The 23537-nt window shown below is 33.4% G+C and overlaps 1 protein-coding gene and 1 long non-coding RNA gene across 2 annotated transcripts in view; both read left to right on the top strand.

The window, feature by feature from the left end:
* CEP85L (centrosomal protein 85 like) overlaps nt 1–16262 on the top strand; it is a 97981-nt gene extending 81719 nt beyond the window's left edge. The window contains exons 8-13 of the mRNA XM_049772617.1: nt 3169–3323; nt 6865–6982; nt 7440–7490; nt 9819–9926; nt 12874–13105; nt 15793–16262. Of these exons, the coding sequence (XP_049628574.1) occupies nt 3169–3323; nt 6865–6982; nt 7440–7490; nt 9819–9926; nt 12874–13105; nt 15793–15956 (828 nt within the window). The 3' untranslated portion in view covers nt 15957–16262. The remainder of the gene's footprint in view (nt 1–3168; nt 3324–6864; nt 6983–7439; nt 7491–9818; nt 9927–12873; nt 13106–15792) is intronic.
* A 2198-nt stretch (nt 16263–18460) lies between these two features.
* Nucleotides 18461–20916, top strand: LOC126006056 (uncharacterized). Its single transcript, XR_007494832.1, has 2 exons — nt 18461–19757; nt 19957–20916. It is a non-coding gene; the product is annotated as an uncharacterized LOC126006056 (long non-coding RNA).
* The last annotated feature ends 2621 nt before the right edge of the window (nt 20917–23537 follow it).

Raw genomic sequence — 23537 nt, 5'->3', positions numbered from 1 at the left:
GGAACCAACTTTGGCTTTTATTGATATTTTGGATTCTTCTTTTGTTTTCCAGTTAATTAGTTTCTTCTGCTTTACATTTTACTATATCCTTCCACCTGCCTACTTTTGGCTCATTTTGTTGATTCTATTAAAATTTCTTAACCTGTGCCATTAAGTTATTTACTTAGGACTTTTCTGCCTTCCTGATTAATGGTTTCAAAGCTATACATTTTTCCCCTTTTTCTGTGTCCCACATATTCTATTGTGTCTTTATTCTCATTGAATTCCGCTTTGGCCCACTGGTTTTTTTTTTTTTTTCAGCAGTGAATGCTTAATTTCCAGGTGCTAAAATTGTTTCTACATTTCTGTTTGTAATTCACTTCTATTTTAAGTTTATTGTGGTCAGATAAGATAGTTGATATAGTTTCTATCCTTGTTATTTTATGAGGTATGTTTTATGGCCCAGCATGTGGTCTAATTTGGAGAATGTCCCCTGTGCATTGGAGAAGAAAGTTTGGGGGAACAAAAAGCCATATATATATATTTCTACTAAGCCACTCTCTTTTATGCCTTCCTGTAAAGCCAGTATATCTTTGTTAAGCTTTAGTCTGGTTGATGTTTCAAAAGGTGACAAGGTCCTGTTGAAGTCTCCCACTACTATTGTGTTGCTACTGATATCTTTCTTCAAGTCTATTAGAAGTTTTAAGTATTTGGCTGGTCCATCAATGGGTGCATGTATGATTAGCAATGTGATTTCTTCCTGATGTATATATCCTTGATTATTAAATAATAACCCTCTCTGTCTCTTGTAACCTTTATAAGCCTGAAGTTTATGTTGTCTGATATCAATAAGGCCACCCCAACTTTTTTTAAGGGGTTGTTTTTTAGAAGGATAGATTCCCAATCTTTGACTTTGAGTCTGTGTTTGCTCTGGCTATTCAGATATGTTTCTTGCAGGCCGAAAAATGTTGGATTCATTTCTCTGATCTGTTTGACTATTCTCTGTCTCTTGATTTGTGCATGCAATTCATTGACATTGAGAGATTATTACCTTAGGGTTTTGTGTCATCTTTTTTGTAGAAGTTTGGTGTGGTTTTGGTGTTTATCTTACTTTAATGTAGCCTCGTCAGTTCTTCTTTTAAGTTTGGTTTTGATCTTGTTTATCCATAAAGGTGTTATTTTTCTTTCAAACTTGAATGATAGTCTAGGTGGACAAACTGTTCTTGGCAAGGTGTTCATTTCATTGAGTTTTTTTTGTTGTTGTTGTTTTTTGTTTTTTGTTATTTCCAACCACTGCCTTTAGGCATAGGGGATGCTTGTGATAAGTGAGCTATAAATCTTATTGATGCTTCCTTGTATTTTATTTCCTCCTCTGCTCTTTCTGCTTTCAGTAACCTGTATCTGTGGTTTCTATCATTGTTACTAGGATAGTCCTTGGGCATCTAGGATGTGGGTGTATGCACTTGGTTAATTCTTTTTTTTTTTTTTTTTTTTTTTTTTTTGGTTTTTGGTTTTTGGGCCACATCAAGTAATGCTCAAAGGTTACTGTGGGCTATGTGCTGAGAAAATGCTCCTGGCTTGGGGGACTACATGGGACGCCAGGAATTGAACTGAAGTCCGTCCTGGGTCAGTCATGTGCAAGGTGAATGCCCTACCTCTGCACTGTTGCTCTAGCCCAGACTGTTTTATGAGGATTTTCTTCCTGACACACTGGGACTTCAATGATTCCTAGATTCCTATGTTTTTGTGAATTTATACCAAAGTTCCATTGTTGTCTATTAAGTTATTTTACATATATTTTTTTTTATCTTTTCTTTATTTATTTTAAGGCTCTTTTTGAACTTCTGTTGAATGGAGGTGTTGTGCTTCTCATCTTCTAGCTCACTGATTCTGTTCTCAACAGTTCTTACTCTACTGGTGCGGCCTTCCAGTGATTTTTTCATTTTGCTTACCAACTTTTTCATTTCTGTTATTTCTATTTGAAGTTTTCTTATTTCTACTCTCATATTGAATCTGTTTGGCTTCTAGTTCCATGGTTTCTTTAAGTTTTTTAAAATTAGAATTACCATATGATACATTTATTTCACTTTTGACCCTATATACATAAGAATGTAAAGAAATTGACACATAATTGTTTCTTTATCATTGTTCATATTAACATTATTTGTAGTAGCTGAAAGATGAAAGGAACTCAAATATCCATTGGTGGAGAAATGTACTAATAAAATCTGATGGATCTATACAGTTTTAAGTATGTTTCTGCCAAATGAAGTAAAATAGTCTACAAAAAAGAAATATTTTATCATCCATTTATATAAGGTACCTAAGTAGTCAGGTGATTTCTAGACACTAGAGCAAAAGATGAATGAAGAGTTTTAAATAGCTATAGAACTTGTTTTATAGGAGCCGGAGAGATAGCATAGTGGTGTTTGCCTTGCAAGCAGCCAATGCAGGACCTAAGGTGGTTGGTTCGAATCCTGGTGTCCCATGTGGTCCCCCGTGCCTGCTAGAAGCTATTTCTGAGCAGATAGCCAGGAGTAACCCCTGAGAACAGCCGGGTGTGGCCCAAAAACCAAAAAAAAAAAAAAAAAAAAAAGAACTTGTTTTATAATATGAAGAGAATTCTGGTAATTATGTGTGCAATAATTGTGGGTATACTTACAGCTACTGGACAAACCATTCACTTTAACATGGTGAAGTACCATATGTGCCATATGTGAAGTACCATATATATTTTACCACAACTAGAAGTAATTTTAATATCCTCAAATATTTTACTCCTGTCAGCTCTATTTTCCTTTTCTCTATAATCCTGTTCTTTCAAATTTTGTTTTGTTTTGTTTTATTTTGGGGGCCACATCCGGTGACAGCTCAGGGTTACTCCTGGCTCTGCACTCAGGAATCACTCCTGGCTCAGGGGACCATATAGAACGCCCAGGGATTGAACCTGCATCTGTCCTGGGTCAGTCGCATGCAAGGCAAATGCCCTACTGCTACGGCATCACTTCAGCCCCTCTTTCAAATTATTTTTAAATGATCTACTAGGCGTAATTATTATCATGGTACATGAAGATTCAGTGATTCTACTCATAAGCCCATTACATTTTGAGAACAAAAATTTGGGACAGTTTTTAATAGAAACACATTAAAAATATTCTAAATGTTAGACATTAAGAGTGTTCTCCTTAGCTCCAGATTCTAGAAGAAAAAAATAAGAATTTTCAAAGCACACTGAAAGATGTGGAAAAAAAGCTTGAAGAGATGACAACACAGTGTCAAGAGAAGGAGGCACAAATAATATGCCAGAAAAAGAAAGAAAAGGAGTTGGTTACTACAGTTCAGAGGTAACTATCATTAACTTTATTAACTATCATTAAATGTCATTTTAAGTTTTTCATATTTTCTTAAAGATTGAATATAAATATATTAATTTATAATTATTATTGTTCTTTTAAAACAGTAATTTTTCTTTGTAACAGGCTATCTTAGTTTTTAAGTTAATATTTTGGTGCAAGTGGCTGACCTCTTGCTAAAAATTTAGATGGGACTGGTACAAGATAAAATCAACTTACTAATTAAAAACAAAGTATTAACAAATTAATCTTCTGATGGATTTTTTTAAAAGTACATTTTCTAAATAAGAAAGAAAATAAGCAAAGAGCACTTCTTAATGAGATATGCCAACATAAAGCAGTTGGCTCCTGTTTTATTTTAAACCACAGCATGCTGGGCTTTTAGTCATGCCTTATCCAAGTTTACTCACATTCCTTGACATGGGGACTTAAAAATAAATAATTTTAATTATAATTAATGTATTTGTTTATTTAGCTAACATATTTAAGCTGGTAAATTAATAACGGGTTTCTGAAAAAAATCCATTAAGAACTGTTACATGCATTTCTAGATGTATTAGCTCTTATATAAAGCTGAAGTATTAATCATTAACTAATTATTTTCCTTGAAGAATATATGACAAAATGTAAGAAACCAAATATGAATAAATTATGTATCAATTATATATCGCAGTGTATTTTCCATCTCAGTACAAGATAGTTTTATTGTACTTTCAAAGTTTAAAATATGCCTGATTTACTTTTTTTCTGTTAGGTTTCAGTGCAGAGAACCTCTGATTTCTGAAGCAAATAAGTCTTCAGGGTTTCTAATTTCAGTTTCAAAAAAAACATCTTACCCTTTTGATTCTAGCTTTATTTTTTTTTCTTTTTAATTTCTTCTTTCGTGACTGCAAATCACAAATATTCTCTAGTCTCAGAATAGCTTTTTGATCTTCAGTAATTCAACCCTGTATCTTTCTTCTTTTATCATACTGATAAAATAAAAGTAGACAATGTATTTTTGTTTCTTAGAAATCACAAATGAAGGATGTTATGAACAAAATTATGAACACTAAAATCATATTAATATTTTCTTCCCATAGTGTACTTTGATTTGTTTAACATAATTTTAAGCCTTCTCTTTGACTTAGTTTTTTTTTCTTACGTTCTTGGATTGAAAAATTGACTTTAGTAACCTTAATTTAGAAAGCTTAGTAAAATATATCTCTGAACCCATTTTCATCTCTTAGCATATCATTCCAGAAAGTTTCTCTTGATTTCTATAGATAGAAAAGCTGAGACTTGTATGACTATAGTGCCACTTGACCTTATAGAGTGGGTATTATTTCAGCTTTCTCAGCTCTACAGTAAAATATTTTTTAAATTATCAATTTCATATGTATGTGACCATGAGTTAATCACTTATAAGTTTTTCTATAATGGTTACATTTTTTTTGTTTTATGACTACATAAGATCTTTGGGGATTTAAAAAAAATTTTATTAGAAATGAAAGTTTAAAATATTTGAGTGAGATCCCTATTAGATACCTCTGCTATTAAAGAGTAATTATTTTTCTAAGTGAATGTGTTTCATACCATAAATAAAATGAGAATAAGTACAAGAAATAAAACATCTTTGATATAGTTCCATGATAGAGTGTTTCTTTCCTTTAAACGTTTTTCTCCTCATTAATGTACTTTATTTCTTTTGGAGTGTTATAAATATATAGAAACAGTCTCGACAATGAATGGGTAAGAGCTTATCTTTAAAAAGAAATTAAGCTCTTTCACTTATAGAATAAAAATGAGATACTTATATATTACAGGTAGAAATCTGTCATAAAGCAGTACCCTACATTTATAATATATTAAACCTTGTGAGATGGAGAGTGTAGAGTGGTTTAAAATTCTTGCTTTGCACACAGCTGACCCTGGTTTATTCTCCAGTTCTCCATGAATGATCTCTGAGTGCAGAGTCAGGAGTAAACCCAGAACAGTTAGATGAGGCTCCAAAAGCAAAAAAGGGATAAGAAAGAAGCATGAGTAAAGGAGATAGTTCATTGAGCTCTTGCATGTGATCTGTATGCTGAGCCCAGTTTTGATCCTTAATATCACTAGGAGTGATTTTCAGAGCACTGAGCCTGGAAGTAAGTAGCTCCTGAGAACTGAGGGGTGTTATCTAAAATGAACAAACCAACCTCTTTGATTCTGTTGTTCTTTAACAAATCTGAAGTATTCAGATAGTATTTGAAACTATCAGAACTGTCAGTTTTTTATACGCAAATATTAAGTATGACATTTCTTTTTTAAGAAGAGAGACAAAATACTAAGATAAAGGAAAATATTTTTTAAAAATCAAAACACTTACTATAAGAAGTTTTTTCTTTTTTATATTCTGTCAATTCTTGAGTGTTGTAATTAGCAAAAACAAACTAGTTTTGCACTTCTTCCTGTTTTTTTGTTTTCTAATTTTTTGTTTAGTTTTGGCTTTTGGTCAATATGTGGTGCCAGAGATCAGTCCAAGGCCTCTGGCATGTGCTCAACCTTTTCTGTTCATTATTTTTCATGTATGTGTGGCAACCCATATGTATGTGCATAGGGGTGGTTTGGGCCATACCTAGTGATGCATAAGAGCAACTTATGGTGTTAGTCAGGGGACCAAAATGTACTACCAGGGATCAAATCTGGGTTGTTTCCAGTTGGCCACATATACCTTAACCTTAGTGCACTCTTATTGGCCTTCTATGTATATTTTTTAATTCTATAGTTCCTTTACTTATTTTTGTTTTGGGGCCACACCCGATGATGCTCAGGGGTTACTCCTGGCTATGCGCTCAGAAATCGCTCCTGGCTCAAGGAACCATATGGGTTGCTAAGGGATCGAACCGAGGTCTGTCCTAGGTCAGCTACATGCAAGGCAAGTGCCCTACTGCTATGCCACTGCTCCAGCCCCTGTTACAGTTCCTTTAAACCCAGACATGATTACACTTTTCAAACAATCTGCTCCTTTTTTTCCTTTCTAGTCATAATGTACCACAGGAATATATTTTCCTCTTCTAAAATGCAATTTTATGCCATATGTTGCATGCAAAATTGTTATATGTGGTAATAGATTAATTTGCTACTCTGCTTAACAAAGGAGAAATGTAATTCTGCAGTTTAGGCAAGAATAACTACCCTGATAGGCAAAGGGCTAAGCATAGAATAAATGGTGAAAGATTTATGTTCACATCCCCTTGCTTCCACCACAGTTATCCTAAAGAAATCTAATTTGTGGGGAGAAGCAAAGAATAGGACTTATGATTGCAGAGCTCAGTTTAGGGTAATGAAGGACCTCAGTAGGTCATAAGTATTTCACATACTAACAACTCAACCTCAGACTCAACTGCATTTTTTAAAAGGTAGGCCTCTATTTTATTTCTTTATGAGATCAAAGTATTCAAATATTCTTGTACTATCTGTAAGTCTTGATTATTTCTTGGTTTATAATATTTTTACAAATCACGATGCAGAAGTTATTTTATTCACATAATTGTGTTTTTCTAAATAAAAGTTTGCAGCAGAAAGTAGAAAGATGCCTTGAAGATGGAATTCGCCTTCCCATGTTAGATGCAAAACAGCTTCAGGATGAAAATGATAACCTGAGAGAACAAAATGAAAATACTAGTAAGGTCAGTGGATATGAATAGATAGGTACATTATTTAATTATTTGATTATTATTAGTTAATATATATTAGCCTATGAAATTTTAGAATTTTAAAATGCTTTAATTTAGAAAGAAAATAGCAAATTGAACAGATTTTTTTTCTCCCTAAAGTATATGTTTTTTGTTAGAAATTAGGCAAAATTTTGTCATGAACTAGAGGAAAGTATGACTGGAAAATAATCTTAAAAGTCATAAGCAGTTAAATCTTCAGCAGAAACAAACAAAAAAAACTAGACACTTCAATTTTAAATATGTAATTTAAATTATGCAGTATCTAAATGACACTTGGTATCTAGAATATTTTTGTAAAATATTAATCTGAACTTGACTTAAAATATAAGTTTACTATTTCTTGTTCTTTTCTTTGTGTTCTTGAATTTTTCGTTCTTTTATTTAAACTGATTTGTTTCCTGTGTTGTAGATAATGCATAACCAACAAGATGAGATTGACAGAATGGCTTTAGAAATTCAGGTAAGAGATGTTTGTACTTATTTTAAATAGGCTATATAATGATTTATTCCTAGTAATTGACTTAAAGTGCTAAAGCGCATATGTATGTGTAAAAATTAATAGTATTTTAGGTGAAGTTGAAAAATTATAATAATCTTTCTTGTTCTTTTTGTTGGGGTTGGATTGAAGCCTTACCCATTTGTGCTCTAGTAGTATTTCTGGCTTTGTGCTTGGAAATTATATTTATATTTTTCCTGGGGATCAAAACGGTAAACCACATGGAAGGCAAGGCATGTTACTTCCTGGATAGTCTCTTTAGCCCCTATCTCTCTGGTTTTGAGAATGAAAATATTAATGTATATGTCAATTCTTCCAAAATCAATAGTATCTTTTCTGTTTCTTACCTGTTTTTAACTGGCTATCATCAGTCTCTACCAATCAGCAACTCACTAATCACAGATAATGGATTAATTTTAGTTAACATATTATTTGATCTTTATACATGTCCCACCTAAAAACAAATTCACAATAACATCTTGCCCATCTTTTTTTTTTCAGGTTTTAATTCAGTCCTTTATTATGAATATTTACATGTTTTTCTTGAGGGACTTATTAATTTTAGGGTGCTGTTTCAGGTACCTTGGAATTTTATGAATGTGTAATATTATTTTTTTATTTATTGGGCCAAAGTGAATTACAAATATTACACAGTGATATTTAAGGTACACAGTGACAATAAATGAGGGCCTTCCACCACCAGTATTGTCCTCCCTTCACTCCTGTTCCCAAGCATGTATGCCTTATCTCCCTCCTTTATCCCCCAGAATGCTAGTGTAACTAAAAGCATATATGTTAACACTATTGTAAACCTTTTTTTTTTTTTTGCAGTTCCAGATATTTTTACTAGTGGTTTCTTACAGGTTTAGAGTCAAAGGAGCACTGTAAAAACAATGTTAGAGTGGCAATTATCGTTTGCATGGGCCCACCAAAGTATGGGGGTCATGGAAAGGAAAAACTTTGGCCTAAGTACAAGGAGACCCTACCCCTGAAGTTTCCTGATATAAGACCATTTCTAGGCTCTAGGCAAACTAGTTTGTCCAATCCCAGTCATTGTCTGTAGTGCCCATACAGTTATATTTTTCACATTCTCTGTTGTTGGTATCTTGTTTCTGTATTGAAGATCCTGGAATCTGTATATCCTACATTGAAGTCAGGATGGTGCGGAGTGGCATCTAATTTCAACTCACAATTAAAGGGCAATGCAGAAAGCCCTTTCCAGTACGCAGGTCGTTGTTGTTTAGATCTTCTCAGTGTTAAGGAAAGACTCCTTTGAATAAATCGATGTCAGAGCAGCAGTAGGGTCTTCCCTGGTAGAGGATTGCTTCCAGGTGATGTCATAGACAATTTTAGATGTTTCATAGATGGCTTCCCTGGTTCAGCGGTGACTGGAAAATGCCCAAACCTCTGAGGCCTGTGCCAGGTCATCATGTCAATGTTCAGGGTGTGACGTTCCATTACACAAGATTTGTATGTTCCTATCTCTATTAGATAAGAACTTATTTGTATGTATAGTATTTTCCATATTTTTGCCCCCCCCCCCGTATTTTCCATTTTAATGTGCCCATGCAAACAAGGAATAATGCCACCCAGCGTTATCAGTGCATAAGGGGGCCGCAAGAACAAGTCCAACAATCCCCATGAGCTGGTTCAAACATAAGCATTAAACTGAGGGAATCTTTCACCAAAATTCCTTATTGAACAGTTCACAAAAAGAAAAAAAAGATAAAAAGTGGGGAAAATAAACAATCTAGCTTAAGACAGTGAACACAATTGTCACCGTTTAAGGAAATTTGTGTGTTCCCATCTCTTTAAGATAAGAACATGTTGTATATAATTTCCCATTTTAATGTGCCTATCATCTTGCCCATCTTATACTTCTCCTTCAGATTCTTCTCAGAATTGTCCAAGTTTTATTGTAGATTTATTCCTATTTTTTTTTTCTTGGCCACACCATTGATGATCTCAGGTTACACTTGGCTCTGAACTCAGGAATTACTTCTAGAGGTAATTGGGTATTGGGAAACTTGTAGGTTGCTGAAGATTGAACCTATGTAAAAGCAGTTTTAGTTTTACATGCTTTATCCAAATCAGAAGCATTCTCAGTAAAGGACAGTTGTTTTTTGTTCCGTTTTTATCCCTTTATACAGGTTGATTTAAAAGTGAAATTTTTATCTTCTCAGAAGCTTAGGGAGATAAAAGATCTAAATTTTTCCTGTTCCTGATTACCTACCCAATTGAATTTTGCTTTAAACAATAACATGCTTTGCTTTCTAATTTTCTTTATTCTAGTCTTTGCAAGGGAAACTTTCTAAAGAAAAATCAGTCACTCAAAAGATGATGGAAGAGCTGGAAAAGAAAGAAAAAAATCTACAGAGATTAACGAAAACATTGCTTGATGTGAGTAGAAATTTAAATTGCTTTCAAAGGATGATTCAGTTTAAATCTATTTAATTTCAAACTAAATGCTTATTTTGCATGTTAATAGAACATGTTTCAATTGAGGATTTGATTTTGATGTCCCCACTAGAATTCTTATTAAAAATATAATAAAAAGTATTACTTACTTTTCTACTGTCTTAAAATATAGTTTCACAAGCTTAGTTTTATAAGCAAAGTCATGTTCTATAGAAATTATATTCCAAAGTCATCAGATAAGGCAAAAATTGAATATTTTAAAATTATCTTTGAAAACAACTTAAGAATTTATAGGATTGACTTTTCATCATTGGCATAGATGACACTTTCTTCATTTAATAAAAAGATTAAATACTTTAAAAAATATGAAATACTTTTACTTAAAGATATAATTTAAAATTATCCTCTTCTTGTCTTTTTCTTCTTTTGTAGCGTCTGGGCTCAGGTTCATGGCTTCAAATGTGTAACATAAGTCCTTTACCTCTGAGCTATGTCCTTACCTCACCTCTAAAACTTTTTATTCAGTTGTTTAATTGTCTTCATGACAATTTGCTCCTAAATATGTAAGAATGCATCTCAAAATTTGGGACACTTTCATATATACAACTGTGACAATTGCTCATCAATAAGAATAGTCTTTAACTTATATTTTACTGATAGGTAAATGGCCATACTAGTAATGATAATTTCTTGTTATTCCAAAAAGCTTAGTTTACATTATGACTTACCAACATAGGCGTCAAAGAGATAGGTAGAACTGTAGCACATGTTTTGCATTTAGGAAAGCCCAGACTCAATCCCTGGTATCACCTGCGTCCCCTAGTGCCACCAGGAATAAACCCTGAGCACTTGTGTGTGTGATGCAGGAAATACCCCTCCTCAAAACACCTCTGTCAAAAAAGATTTACCTGCAATTTTCCCAACTTTTTTAGTAGTGACCATTGAAAGCAATATTCAAACAAGGACCATGAATTGCATTTCAGTTGGACTTAAAAATCTAAAATTCCTTTTATCTTTCTTATTGTTTGCTTGTTGAAGAAAATTGGCCTATTTGCTTACAGGTTTGTAGATTTTTCAGCAGGCTATATTTATCTGATTGATTTATCAGGCTGTCCTTTATCTTGTTCTTTGCTTTTCTTTTTTTGCAAGAGTGAATGTTATTAGAAGATTTAATTCAAAAATTTTTGGCATAAGTACTTTATAGGTGATCAAAGACTATAAATCATCAAATAATTCGATAATCATCAATTTATGTTTAGCATATCCCTTGTAAGAGGCACAACCTGAATTTTTGGTTAATGTGGTGACAATCTGATTCCTTTCATTGTAATGTAGACAGTAAGAACATCTGAACTAATACTTGGTTCACTATAAATTAGCAGTTTACCAATCCTCTTTACATCATGATTTTAGCATCTCCTTGATGATCATTGTCTGAATCTTTAGATGAGTAAAAGTCTATTTTTTTTAAACTAGAAACATTCCTTTACATTTATTAGCATTCATTGTTTGAAATTTTTTTTTTTTTTTTTTTGGTTTTTGGGCCACACCCGGCGATGCTCAGGGGTTACTCCTGGCTGTGTGCTCAGAAATAGCTCCTGGCAGGCACGGGGGACCATATGGGACACCGGGATTCGAACCAACCACCTTTGGTCCTGCATCGGCTGCTTGCAAGGCAAACACCGCTGTGCTATCTCTCCAGGCCCTTGAATTATTTTTTTCATCTAATCAGTCACATTGATTTGTCTTATATACAATTTCAATAGAAATTAATCTTATCTTGATTTTGTAACTTCCACAATGAGCAGCAGCAGTTTGGGGAATGATGTATGATAATAGCCTTTTCTTTCCTTCTGCTGCCTTTTTCTTTTGTTATTGCTCCTTTGTAGTTAAAAAGAGTCACACAGACTTCTTGGTTGAGGTGTACTGACTTAAGATTGTACACTTGGGGGCCCGGAGAGATAGCACAGCGGCGTTTGCCTTGCAAGCAGCCGATCCAGGACCCAAGGTGGTTGGTTCGAATCCCGGTGTCCCATATGGTCCCCCGTGCCTGCCAGGAGCTATTTCTGAGCAGACAGCCAGGAGTAACCCCTGAGCACAGCTGGGTGTGGCCCAAAAACCAAAAAAAAAAAAAAAAAAAAAAAAAAAAGATTGTACACTTGGTTGTTGTGCTCACAAACTTAGTTTTGATACTCATGAGGGCTCACCCATTTTAGTTCTGTACTGGTGTGTGTTTGAGACTGAACACTGCTGAGGCACTGACTCCTAAACTAGTACAGCTGGAACTTCATTCTTTATGTGGGGTGATGCAAGGCTTCATGACCGCAAGGCAGGTATTCTACCATCACTCTGTCCCCAGATCTTCCTGATTCAACTTTTATAAGTGTAGTAAGCGTGAGTTCTATTGTAATTCCAGTTCATACAAATAATTCAAAGTTCTTTGGGTACAGTTTCTTCTTTGATTTTATACTTGCATTTCTTTTTCTTATACTTAAAAGAAATTGACATTAAATAAAAACTAACTTTATTTTCTATATAAAAATTGTTACAAAATAAAAGTTGCTTGCTACTGATAATACACCTGCAGAAAGGAAATTTAAAGATATTTTGTGGTTCTTTTTGTTCTTGGGATATGTCTTAGAAAAAATTACACCAACAGGCAAGATGCTAAAGTGAACGTATTAAAGGATTTCAGGAAAGGAGATTGTGTTTCTAATTCCTTACTCACTGGTGCTTAGAGAGAGCAGCAAGTGATGCAAAAGAACCATTTCCATTATTTAAATTTTATTTTATCTATATGTATGTATACATGCAGGAAACTTTATTTAGTGTACTTGTATGTTCTGGTTTTGCTTATGGACTTGGGGGAAATGTTAACCTTTTGAGTAACCTTTTTCTTTCCTAACCTGACTTTTTTTTATCCATTCAGAACCAAAGACAAACAGAAGAGTCATGTTTTTTATTGGATCAGGACCAGGATACTGACCAATCCAGGCAGCAGACATTGCTTTCTAAACGACCTCTGTTTGATTTGGATGTGATTGATCAGCTCTTCAAGGAAATGTCCTATTGTTTGTTTGACTTGAAAGCTTTGTGCAGTATTCTCAATCAGCGTGCTCAGGGCAAAGAACCTAATCTCTCATTATTACTAGGAATCAGATGTAAGTGCACAGTACTGTCCTTACTGTATTACTTCGCAGCCAGAAACCTTATTGCATGAATTGGGTACTTTTGACTGTTTCTCCTTTTTTTCACTTAGATTTATACATCTCTGAATAAATTTTCAGGTCCATAAATACTTGTTACTATATCATACTTTATTTTATTTATAGAAATGATAGGGGTGGTAATAGCCGATGGACCATCATTTGAAAAAATGTCTAAATCTGTCTATGAGTGGGCTGGGTGATGTTTCCTCTGATGAACTAGTGACTAGAGTGGTTATTAGGAGTGCTTTACTGATTATTCTGTTAAAAGTATCAATTATATTTGCTTCTACTTGTAAATTATATAAATTAATGTTTCAGTTCTCTGTTCACTGGTGAAATATTTGAAAGAAAATACTCATTTCCTTTCATATGAAGTACAAAGTTCTCTGATAACTGCTTATGTAAATGACGTTGTGACATTGTTTTCACAAGAGCATGTTTTTTTAACCTGGCCCCTAGCACTGACAGGTCTGTTTTTTAATCAAAAAACCACTGAATTACATATCCAGTGCTCTTGTCTAGCTTTCCTACTGACTTTATTCCTTTCAATGGAACCCCATCCATTCTGCCTCTGTTCTACTTTCCTCCAGAAATATCTGAGAGAGCTACTACAGAAATGCCATATTTAGAGTCCTTTCCTTTATTATGCTTCTGCAGCAGTCTTCATCTATGATTATGTTTTTAATCATAATAATACTTGAAATGTTGGTCTCTTAATACAGAAGAAATAAGCCTGAGGGGTTGAATAGAGTAAGACCAACAGTTTAATAACCAACATATTTCCTTAACATATTTGCCTTGATAGAATAGTAAATATGTGCTGGAACGAGTGCTAGTTTTGTTTCCATTTTCATCAAAATGATTCCACAACTGCAAGAGTTTGTTGGACAAACCAAGTAATTAAATAATACTCATATTTAAAAAAGTGTACTGTCTATCAAACATACAGCTATTCTCAGCAATGTCAGTAGTCTGCCCTCTCTCTAATAGATGTATGTAGACATGTCTATGTATGAGAATACAAAATATACTTTTATGTTAAAATATATTGACTTGTTTTGGAAACAATTGTCAAATGCCTTATTTGGTCTGGGAAATATGGTAATGCAGATAAATTGAAAATAACCTCCATATTCAAGTTATTAGGACATTATGATAAGTATTTCTGATGAATGTAAACAGTGTACCTGGAAAAATAAGAAAAATGGGCCATTAGATATTCCTGAGAAAGAACACTCACTCCATGGAGGAGTTGGTTTAACTCCAATTTTAAAGAGGGAAGAGAATAATTTTTCCATGTGAACATGGAGATGTTTAGTTACCAATATCTTGAAGTAAAAAAAGTAAATATTATACACAAAGACTTAGCTGTTCCCATTTTGTAACAGAAAATCTCTTCAAGTTTTTGTAATCTATCTTTACATAATATCTTGTATAGTTTTTAACTTTTTCAGTAACAAGATTAAAGATCTATTCTTTAAAATAAAAGGAAACAACAACTGCCACACACACCTTTTTTATTGTATCTTTTATCTCTTATCTTTAAAAAAAAAGCTTACTTTACCTGTTATTGTGTTAATGATTTTATTGGAGATACAATAATATTCACAAATATATTTGCTACTGATTTTTTCTTCCTTTTTTCTACTCTTCCATTTTATTTTTTACTTTTTCTTTTCTCTTTCTATTTTTTCAATAACTTTGCTTTCCCTTATTTTGAAACAAATATATTATGATCATTTATGTCAACTATGTGATGCATTTTCTTTAAATAAAAAAAATGTTTTTAAAGTAAAAGGAGGGACCAGAGAGATAGTACAGCAGTAGGGCATTTGCCTTGCAAGCAGATGATCCAGGACGGACAGTGGTTGGAATCCCGTCATCCCATATGGTCCCCCGTACCTGCCAGAAGTAATTTCTGAGCACAGAGCCAGGAGTAACCCTTGAGCACCACTGGGTGTGACCCAAACAACAACAACAACAACAACAACAAAAATAACAGGAGATTTAAGATACTTTCCACATTAACATATGTGTTTACTCATTTCAGTGTTTAAAGTGTAGCCACCAAATCCTTACCTTATTTTTGTGAAATAGGCATCTCTCTCTCTTTCTTTTTCCCTCCCTCCCTCTTTCTCCCTCCCCTCTTTTTTGATACTGTGGTTTGCACTACTATTGTTAATAAAGTGGTTCCATGCGTATCACTTTATCCTCTTTCAACACCCCATTTTTGTCCAGAATGATCAGTACCAACTGTTCTTGTCATAGTGGACCTTCTTTACCTTTAGTACACTCACAACTCTTTGTTGCAAGCTTTTCCATGATCTATCTGGCCTTCATCTCAACAAATGGAGACTAAGTGTTTGTCACTTGAGAAAAGATAATAGGATATTGTCATCCATTAAACTAGAATGTTTGTATATTATTATATCAGTTTAAAACATTTTAATTATCAGAATTTTAAGAGAATCAAGTATATAAGCTCTATTTAATACTGAAAGGAACATAATTCAAACCTGAGTCTGAGTGGTATTCAGTGTCAAATCATTATATTCCCATTGTTAATGAGTTGGAAATTATAAAATATCATTGTCAATTTTTCAAAAATGAGACATTATTTCAATATTTTATTTCCACAGCAATGAATTGCTCAGCTGAAGAGGTTGAAAATGACCACAGTCCAGAAACACTAACTAAAAAACTATCAGAAGTATGCCAGTTACGGAGAGACATTGATGAGTTAAGGACTACAATATCTGACCGTTATGCTCAGGACATGGGAGACAACTGCATTACCCAATGATCAAGTGTTGGACCTACAGCAATAATGACCCACTCTTAAATGCTGCTGTTTCACAGTTCTTCATATTTCTTTTTAGTAGCCATAATGGAAAGTTAATGCACATAGTGTTTTAGTTTCTGTAGATATTTTTTGCTGGGATTGGGGAAAATTGTCTTCTTAGGCATTTATCTAATCAGGCCAGAAATTTAAATTACCATTTAAACAATTTGATAAAGTCTGCAAGGAAAACATTGTATTCAAAACTACTGATTATAGGAACAAACTGTGAAGATAGTGCATTAAATAAAGGGGTAGGAGTTCCTCTAATCCTATTTGTTTATTTGTGATCAATCACAAAATTAGAAGGATTTCTCCAGTCAAATCTTCTAGGAAAGGCACTTCTAATTCTTGTATTTCTTTTTTTTTCTTTAATAAGCTTTCATTGTACTTTGCACTGACTAAACAAGAATTCTAACAGCAGGCAGGTCTATTATAGTGATATACAAGGCATTTGTACTTTTAACAGTTTCTGTGCTAAAGACAATGTTGTAAGGATGGGTTGATAGTATCATATGTATATTGTTTATTCCCAGAGTGACTGAATTATTTTATGGTTATAAAAATTGGATATGATAATCTATTTAATGGCCATTGAAATTCATATAATGCAATGCATTTGAACAGAATTTGAACTAATTTTAACATAGCACCATTTGCAATTTTGTTTATATGTTACATAGATAAATTGATATCGAGAAAGCTATGTATAATTAGCATAATTAAGGTCTGAGGACCTCATTATAGAAAAGAACAGTGACTCTAGAACAATACATTATTTATCAAAATCTCAGGAATTGAAATTTTAACATCTCTAAAGTTGAAATCACACTAACAAAAAAGCTGAACTGCATATCTGATGTATTATTAATAGCTAAATTATTGCTAGCCTAAAACAGAACCTTAACCTAGGTGATATTTCAGTCCCCTTTATTAGACAGGGTAGGTTTACTGGGATATGAGATATCACTAAGATTTTAATTTTTAAGTAGATAAATATACTATAATTTAAACTTCCCAATCTGTTTATTAGTTTTAGTTGGAAAGACTTTTACCATCAGAACACTCATTGCAATTGTTGAGTAGAATGTCAGTCATCGTCCTTTTTTAAAGGTTAATTTGATTTTGTGATGCAATCAGGCCTCATTTGGATCATGAATAAAACAGTAGAAGGGGTAAAGTGTTATGAGTCAAGCACGATAGTTTTGCTTTAGGCAAGAGAAGTTTGTGCATTTTTCCCCAGGCTTCTATAAACGTTGATCCTAGAAAATATTTTTTAAAATATTTTTAGGACAAGGTCTTCAAGAAAAATGCCCAAGAACACATTAATAAGGTATCTCATTTTTAACAGTCAGTTATGATGTGATATAGGGCATTAAGACTTTCCTTCTAATCAGTGCCTGTGTCCTCCCTACTTATTTTTGTTCTATCTAAGCCCTAAAAAATCAGAACATTGAAGTGATTCTACATCCCATGGTGCCTGTCCTAAGAAAGGTCTTAGTGACTGGTCAGAACTTGATTTTATAATGTATACGTACGTCTTTTAATGTTAAAAAGTGGTTTGAAGACAATCAGGGAGTAGCATATTTATACCAAATATTTGGTGCAAAGAATTTTGCCTTGTAAATATTCCCTTCTAGTAGATAATTCCACAAGTTCAATATATATGTTTTCATTCTCCAAATCTAATATGTTTCTTCAATCATAAGTATCACAATTTTGGAAGTAAAGCACCCTGACATAATAGTACTAAATGGGCAGATAGCAGAATTGGGTCACAAGGTTCTTAAATGTCTCCTAGGTTTCTAAGTTTATGTTTTAGAGTTTTATGATTATTGTCTTAAACTTTTGGTCATTTGTTTTTATCTACAGTGGATACATTTTTTTGGTTCCCTGCCTTATTTGTAAGTAAATTTTGCCTAAAAACAAAAAACAAAAACGCCTGGGGCTGGAGTGATAGTACAGTGGTTAGACATTTACCTTGCCCACAGCCAACTCAGGACAGCCCCGGGTTCAATTCCCAGCATCCCATATGGTCCCCAAGCCTGTCAGGACTATTTCTGAGTACAGAGCCAGAAGTAGTAACCCCTGAGCCCCAGGAACAACAACAACAACAAAAACAACAAAACGGAAAATAAAATAGTCTTCTAAAACTTAGAGAATTTAATTCACATCTTGAGTTAAATTTTTTTTTTTTGCTTTGGGGGACCAGAACTGTGGCACAAGCATTAGGGCATTTGTCTTGCATGTGCTTACCTAGGATGGACCGAGGTTCTATCCCCCCGTGTCCCATATGGTCCCTCAACCCAGGAGCAATTTCTGAGAGCATATCCAGGAGTAACCACTGAGCGTCACTGGGTGTGGCCCAAAAACCAAAAAATAAAAAAAATATTGTTTTTGGGAATCACATCTTGTGGTGTGGGCTACTCCTGGCATCATTCTTCCAATGTATTGGGAGACCATGAAAAACATGCTCACTAGTCCTTTGAGTGAGCTCTCTGGCTCCAATTTTTTTTTAACACAGTAGGAAGTTAGCCAGTTGCTATATATGTACTTCAGTTTTCAAAATACATGTTCACTCTCAAGAGGAAATTAGAATGTTACAGTTTAAATAAAACCCTGAATTACAAAAATGTTGTTTGTGAAGGACATTTGATATAAATAGGAGAGGAAATAATATCTAATTTGTTAATATTTTATTTTTAAGCAATTTCTCTATTTTGCCTCATGTTTTAGAATAGTAATAATATGGGTGTGTCCTTGAGAAAAATATTTTAATTCAAGCCAAGTAACATTGAGAAAATAAAAACATTGATATGTTTGAGGTGAAAGTTAACCAAAAATTTTAAGTAAATCTTTTTTTTTAATTTCCGTAGCTGTAACATAAAACTGTTTCATTTTCTAAATGAAGCATAAAACAATATTTCATTTTCTAAATGAAATGCTTACTGTCATAGTACATATTAGTAATCATACAGCATTAACATTTCTTTTTTGTCTTTTGGGCTTTGAAGTTGAGTTTATTTTCCTTAGTCATATTAAAACAGGGATGAAGTAACAGTTTACACAGTTAAAGATTCAAATTACCTATGCAGATAACAATTGAATTACTGGCATAATATTTTTCATTTGATGTCAGAAAAAGGGGATGATTTCTGTTAAATTTTTATAAATTTTCAGTGACTTCTACCTTTCAAAAGAATAAATGTTATCTTAAGAGATCCCTGAATTAATTTTAAAATAAGTGTGACCCTATTTATATTTGAAATAAGAATTAATAGTTAATGTTAACAATATTTTAGTGAAACTTACTTTGGTTATGGCAATTTCTGAAGCTGAATTAGACTTCTTTAGTAGTTAGAGACTATCTGAAGGGCTGGAAAGTGTTGCTGAAATTGATATTGTACATTTCTGACCTGCTATTGAATTTACAAATTAATTTTATTATAGTTCAAAATGTAGTAATAGGAGTTTCTTACAGGATATTTATAAAGGAACTACTTGGTTGGGAAAGTGCTCTTTCAATAACCATTTGTTGAATAATATAGTGACTGATAACTTGGACTTGGATTTCTATAATAACATGGTTACTGTTCCAAGCATACATTTAATTGAGCTTACTGACATTCTCTTATGTAAGTTTGTTACTGTAAATATGTAATTTTGGTAATTCTCACTACGAGGCTCATTCGGATTATTTCATTTAAAACTGCCAGTAGCTATAGTTTTCAGAGACAAAGTTATTTCCTTTAGCTTTTTTGGACAGTCCTTTTTTTTGTTTGTTTGTTTTTTGTTTTTGAGTCACACCCGGTAGTGCTCAGGGGTTATTCCTGGCTCCATGCTCAGAAATTGCTCCTGGCAAGCACGGGAGACCATATGGGATGCCGGGATTCGAACCGATGACCTTCTGCATGAAAGGCAAACACCTTACCTCCATGCTATCTCTCCGGCCCCTTTTGGACAGTTCTTTTTAGTTTTCACAAAACAAGTAAAACTGTTTTATTATTTATTATAGAAGGTAAAATTCCCAGCTTCAACCTCAGAATGGCATTGTGGCATATTTCTTTATAATATTGTACATTTGATCATGAAGGGGGAAAGATTATGGATTTTTTTCTTATTTAAACAAAGTAGCTTCTAATCAAGCTAACTTCAAATCAGAATGTTATTACAACTGCTAAAGTCACACAAAGAGAACCTTTTGTGCCTTTTTTGCCTGCAGTAAGTATTCATTTCTGTTTTATACCAACTTTGTTGATAATTATTGCACCTTTTTTCCCCCCAGTAAATAGAATTGATTAGGGAAAACTTTTTAAAACAAGGAGCAGTTTTTCATGGCTAAGTACTTTAGTAATTAGGAGGAGATGTCAAAAATAACTCTACATAGCCTAGTCTTTTCCATGGTTAAGTAGTACACTTCTTTGGACTATAGGCAATTGTTTGTATATATGTGTAAATGGATGTATAAATAGCATTTAAATATATAAACGTAATCTCAGCATCACATTTGTGTGATGACAATAGTATTGAGGTGCTAGGTGATTACATTAAAAGCACAACATATTATATAATCAGTCACTATGACTGGTACTTTTGTTTTATTAGGTTCAGTTTCTGAACCACCCAGAATACCTCATATGTAAATACAGTGGTCATGACTAATTGAAATACAGCTGTTGTAAAAAGAATGTGAAGCCACTGGTTGGCTTATGCCTTCTAATCTATCTTTTGCCTCTTTTTTGTAAAGGGGTTGGGTTTTGTTTCTGACTTTTGTTTTTTAATAGGGTTTACAGCTAGAATTTTGAATGCCAAAGTTCTATTTATTAAATTAAGAAAAGTTTTCAGTGTTAATGGCTAAATATTTTTCCACTGGACTATTGTTTGTTGATGTTGAAATTTGTATTTACAGAGAAATAAATTTTTTATAAAATGACTTGTCTTCCAAGTACCTAATGTTAGTAATATACAAATGTTTGAAATTCACACTTTTCAATGACAAGGTTGCATTAACTTAACTTTTAGTTAAATGCTTCTTATAAATATGCCAGAGAATCAGTGACTAGAACAATGACCTTATAGTTTCCATTAAGTTACTAAAACTTTTGCATCTGCAGTCTTCCTGAAGACTTTTGGGGGTAGTGTGATATCTAAAGATGCTCTGGGCTTACTCCTGGATCTTTGCTCAGGGTCACTCCTGGTGTTGCTCAGAGGACTGTACAAAATACCATGTATCTAATCTGGTTTGGTTATGTGCACGGCAAGCACCTTGCTATATCTCTCTGCCTTCCCCCCTTCACCACCTTAATTTTAATGGTAGTTACCATAAATAACATTTCAGCTATTGGCTCTGTGGCTCCTTTTGAATGTTAAATTCCTTTAAAATAATTAATTTTTATGACTAGGGTTTCCGTTTCCTGTATGGTTGCCCTCTCTTTCTAGTCATAGATTGAAACCTCACAGAAACATACACTAATAAGACCCTCTTAAATATTTATTCTGCAGAGGCCTTGATATCTGTGCGTTATAGTTTTCCAGCCAGATCCCTAAGAATCCAGGTTATTGTTCTCACATACATGGGTTGAAACCTAAAAGTATTTAAGTTCCAGAGACCTTGGCATTGCTTTATCAACAGACTAGATATATAATTCAGTTAATATCTAATTCAGTTTGTGAAAAGGACCACTTTGGAAATTAAACATCTTATACTATCTAGTATATATATCATATACTATACTATACTTGCATGATAATGACTTAGAATAGGCATAGTGTATAATATAAAAGAAAAGTGAATAGAGTCCTAAAATATTTCTAAGTGTATTAAAAGTTGTGAAGCAATTTATCCTTTAAAAGGATTTTTTTGATCTGATAAAAACAACCACTAACCCCCCCAAAAATAGGTTTAATGTGTCAACTCAGAGCTTTTTAATAGGGTGCATCCCAGTGATTTTGCCAGTAGGCTTCTTATTTCAATGAACCCTAAATTTACTCTATAAAAAAGCAGATGCTGAGTTAAAAAGAGGTGTGAAATAAGATAGCAGAGTGAATTCAGTCGAGCTTATACAAATGAAAAACACTCTTAGCATGTAATTTAAGACATTCTCTTTGATTTAGAGAAGATTCTTGGTTGCAAGCATAAGTGATTAGTCTCTAAAATGTTTAAATAAAACTATTGTCCCTGACAAAATATGCTGTGATAAAAAAAGAGAAAAAAATCCATTTTAGCCAGCTTGGTTTTTTTAAACATGATCTTACATCTATATTGATTTCCTTACACTAGATATTTTTTAACACAGAAATCTCACTCTAGATGTTTACTCAAAATAAGTATAAGCATATACCTAAAAAACAGACTTGTAGAAGAAAATTTACAGCAGTTTTATTCATAATAAACACAAATTGGAAATAGTCTAGACATCTGTCAGTAAGTTTTATCTATATCCAAAGTTGGAAAGCTGTATTCTTTTAACAACTCTGAGTAAACTTAATTAAATTGTCATTACTTTATGATTTTGAAAAAATGAAGTAAAATTTAATACACTAAAGCAATAAAAATTAGGAAAATGGGCACTTTTGTTTTTCCTTATCCTGAAAGACTTCTTTATCATGTTGTTGCATGTGGTTTTGGAGTCTCCACTGTCCATACTTCTTGAAATAAAACTTTTGGGGAGCAGTAGGGAAATAGCAAGCAGAGCTCAGGGCTCAGAGATTGTTCCTGATGGGGTTCCTGGTACCATGTGCAGTGCTGGGAATTAACCCAGGATGGCTATGTACATGGCAAGTGTCCTTCCCACTACACTTTCTGGCCTGAAATGAAATTTTATTTGAAAAGAAATCAGGCACTGGTTTCACATTAGATTCTGATCACTTTTATTGCACACACCTTATATCTTATTAAACTTTGTGTTTAAGGAACAACAGGGATATACTAAACCTACAGAGGTGTACAACTATATATCCTTAGCTCTTGGAAGGAGCAACACTATCTCCAAGGAGCAAACTTAGTCTTAAAGATTAGGTCACTCTAAAGTAGTGCTTTTCATTTATTTTCTGTCATGACCCCCTAGGAAGAAGAAAACATTTTGCCCCACCCCGCGTGACTGTAAATAGTATTTTTATTAAAAAAAAACTTTAACCTGCAAAACAAAAATATATAAAATAATTTGAGCTGATTTTTTAATCAGAAGTGATGTCTGGATGAATGGCTACAATGAAAACATTTTGCAATGCATAACTTTTCAAACGGGTTTTGAAGCAGGACACAGCAACTCAGTTACAGAGACATACAGAGACATAAATACGGGCTTACCTTGTTATGACAGTGTTTGCTGAGGTCAAACATGCCCCCCTTTATGGAGCCTTGCACCTCCCCCCCACCCCCCTACCCCCCAGAGGGACGCACCACACACACTATTTGAGAAACACTGCTCTAAAGATTGTAGAAGCACAATAATATAATAAGTTTTACTCGGGCAAGGTTCATTTTTCACAATCTTGGATTATTTAACAATTTTTATAACAGTACTTATTCCAAACTTCATGAGT

Source organism: Suncus etruscus, chromosome 4 (assembly GCF_024139225.1).
Source record: "Suncus etruscus isolate mSunEtr1 chromosome 4, mSunEtr1.pri.cur, whole genome shotgun sequence".
Lineage (NCBI taxonomy): Eukaryota > Metazoa > Chordata > Mammalia > Eulipotyphla > Soricidae > Suncus > Suncus etruscus.
This window is presented reverse-complemented; position numbering and strand designations above follow the sequence as displayed.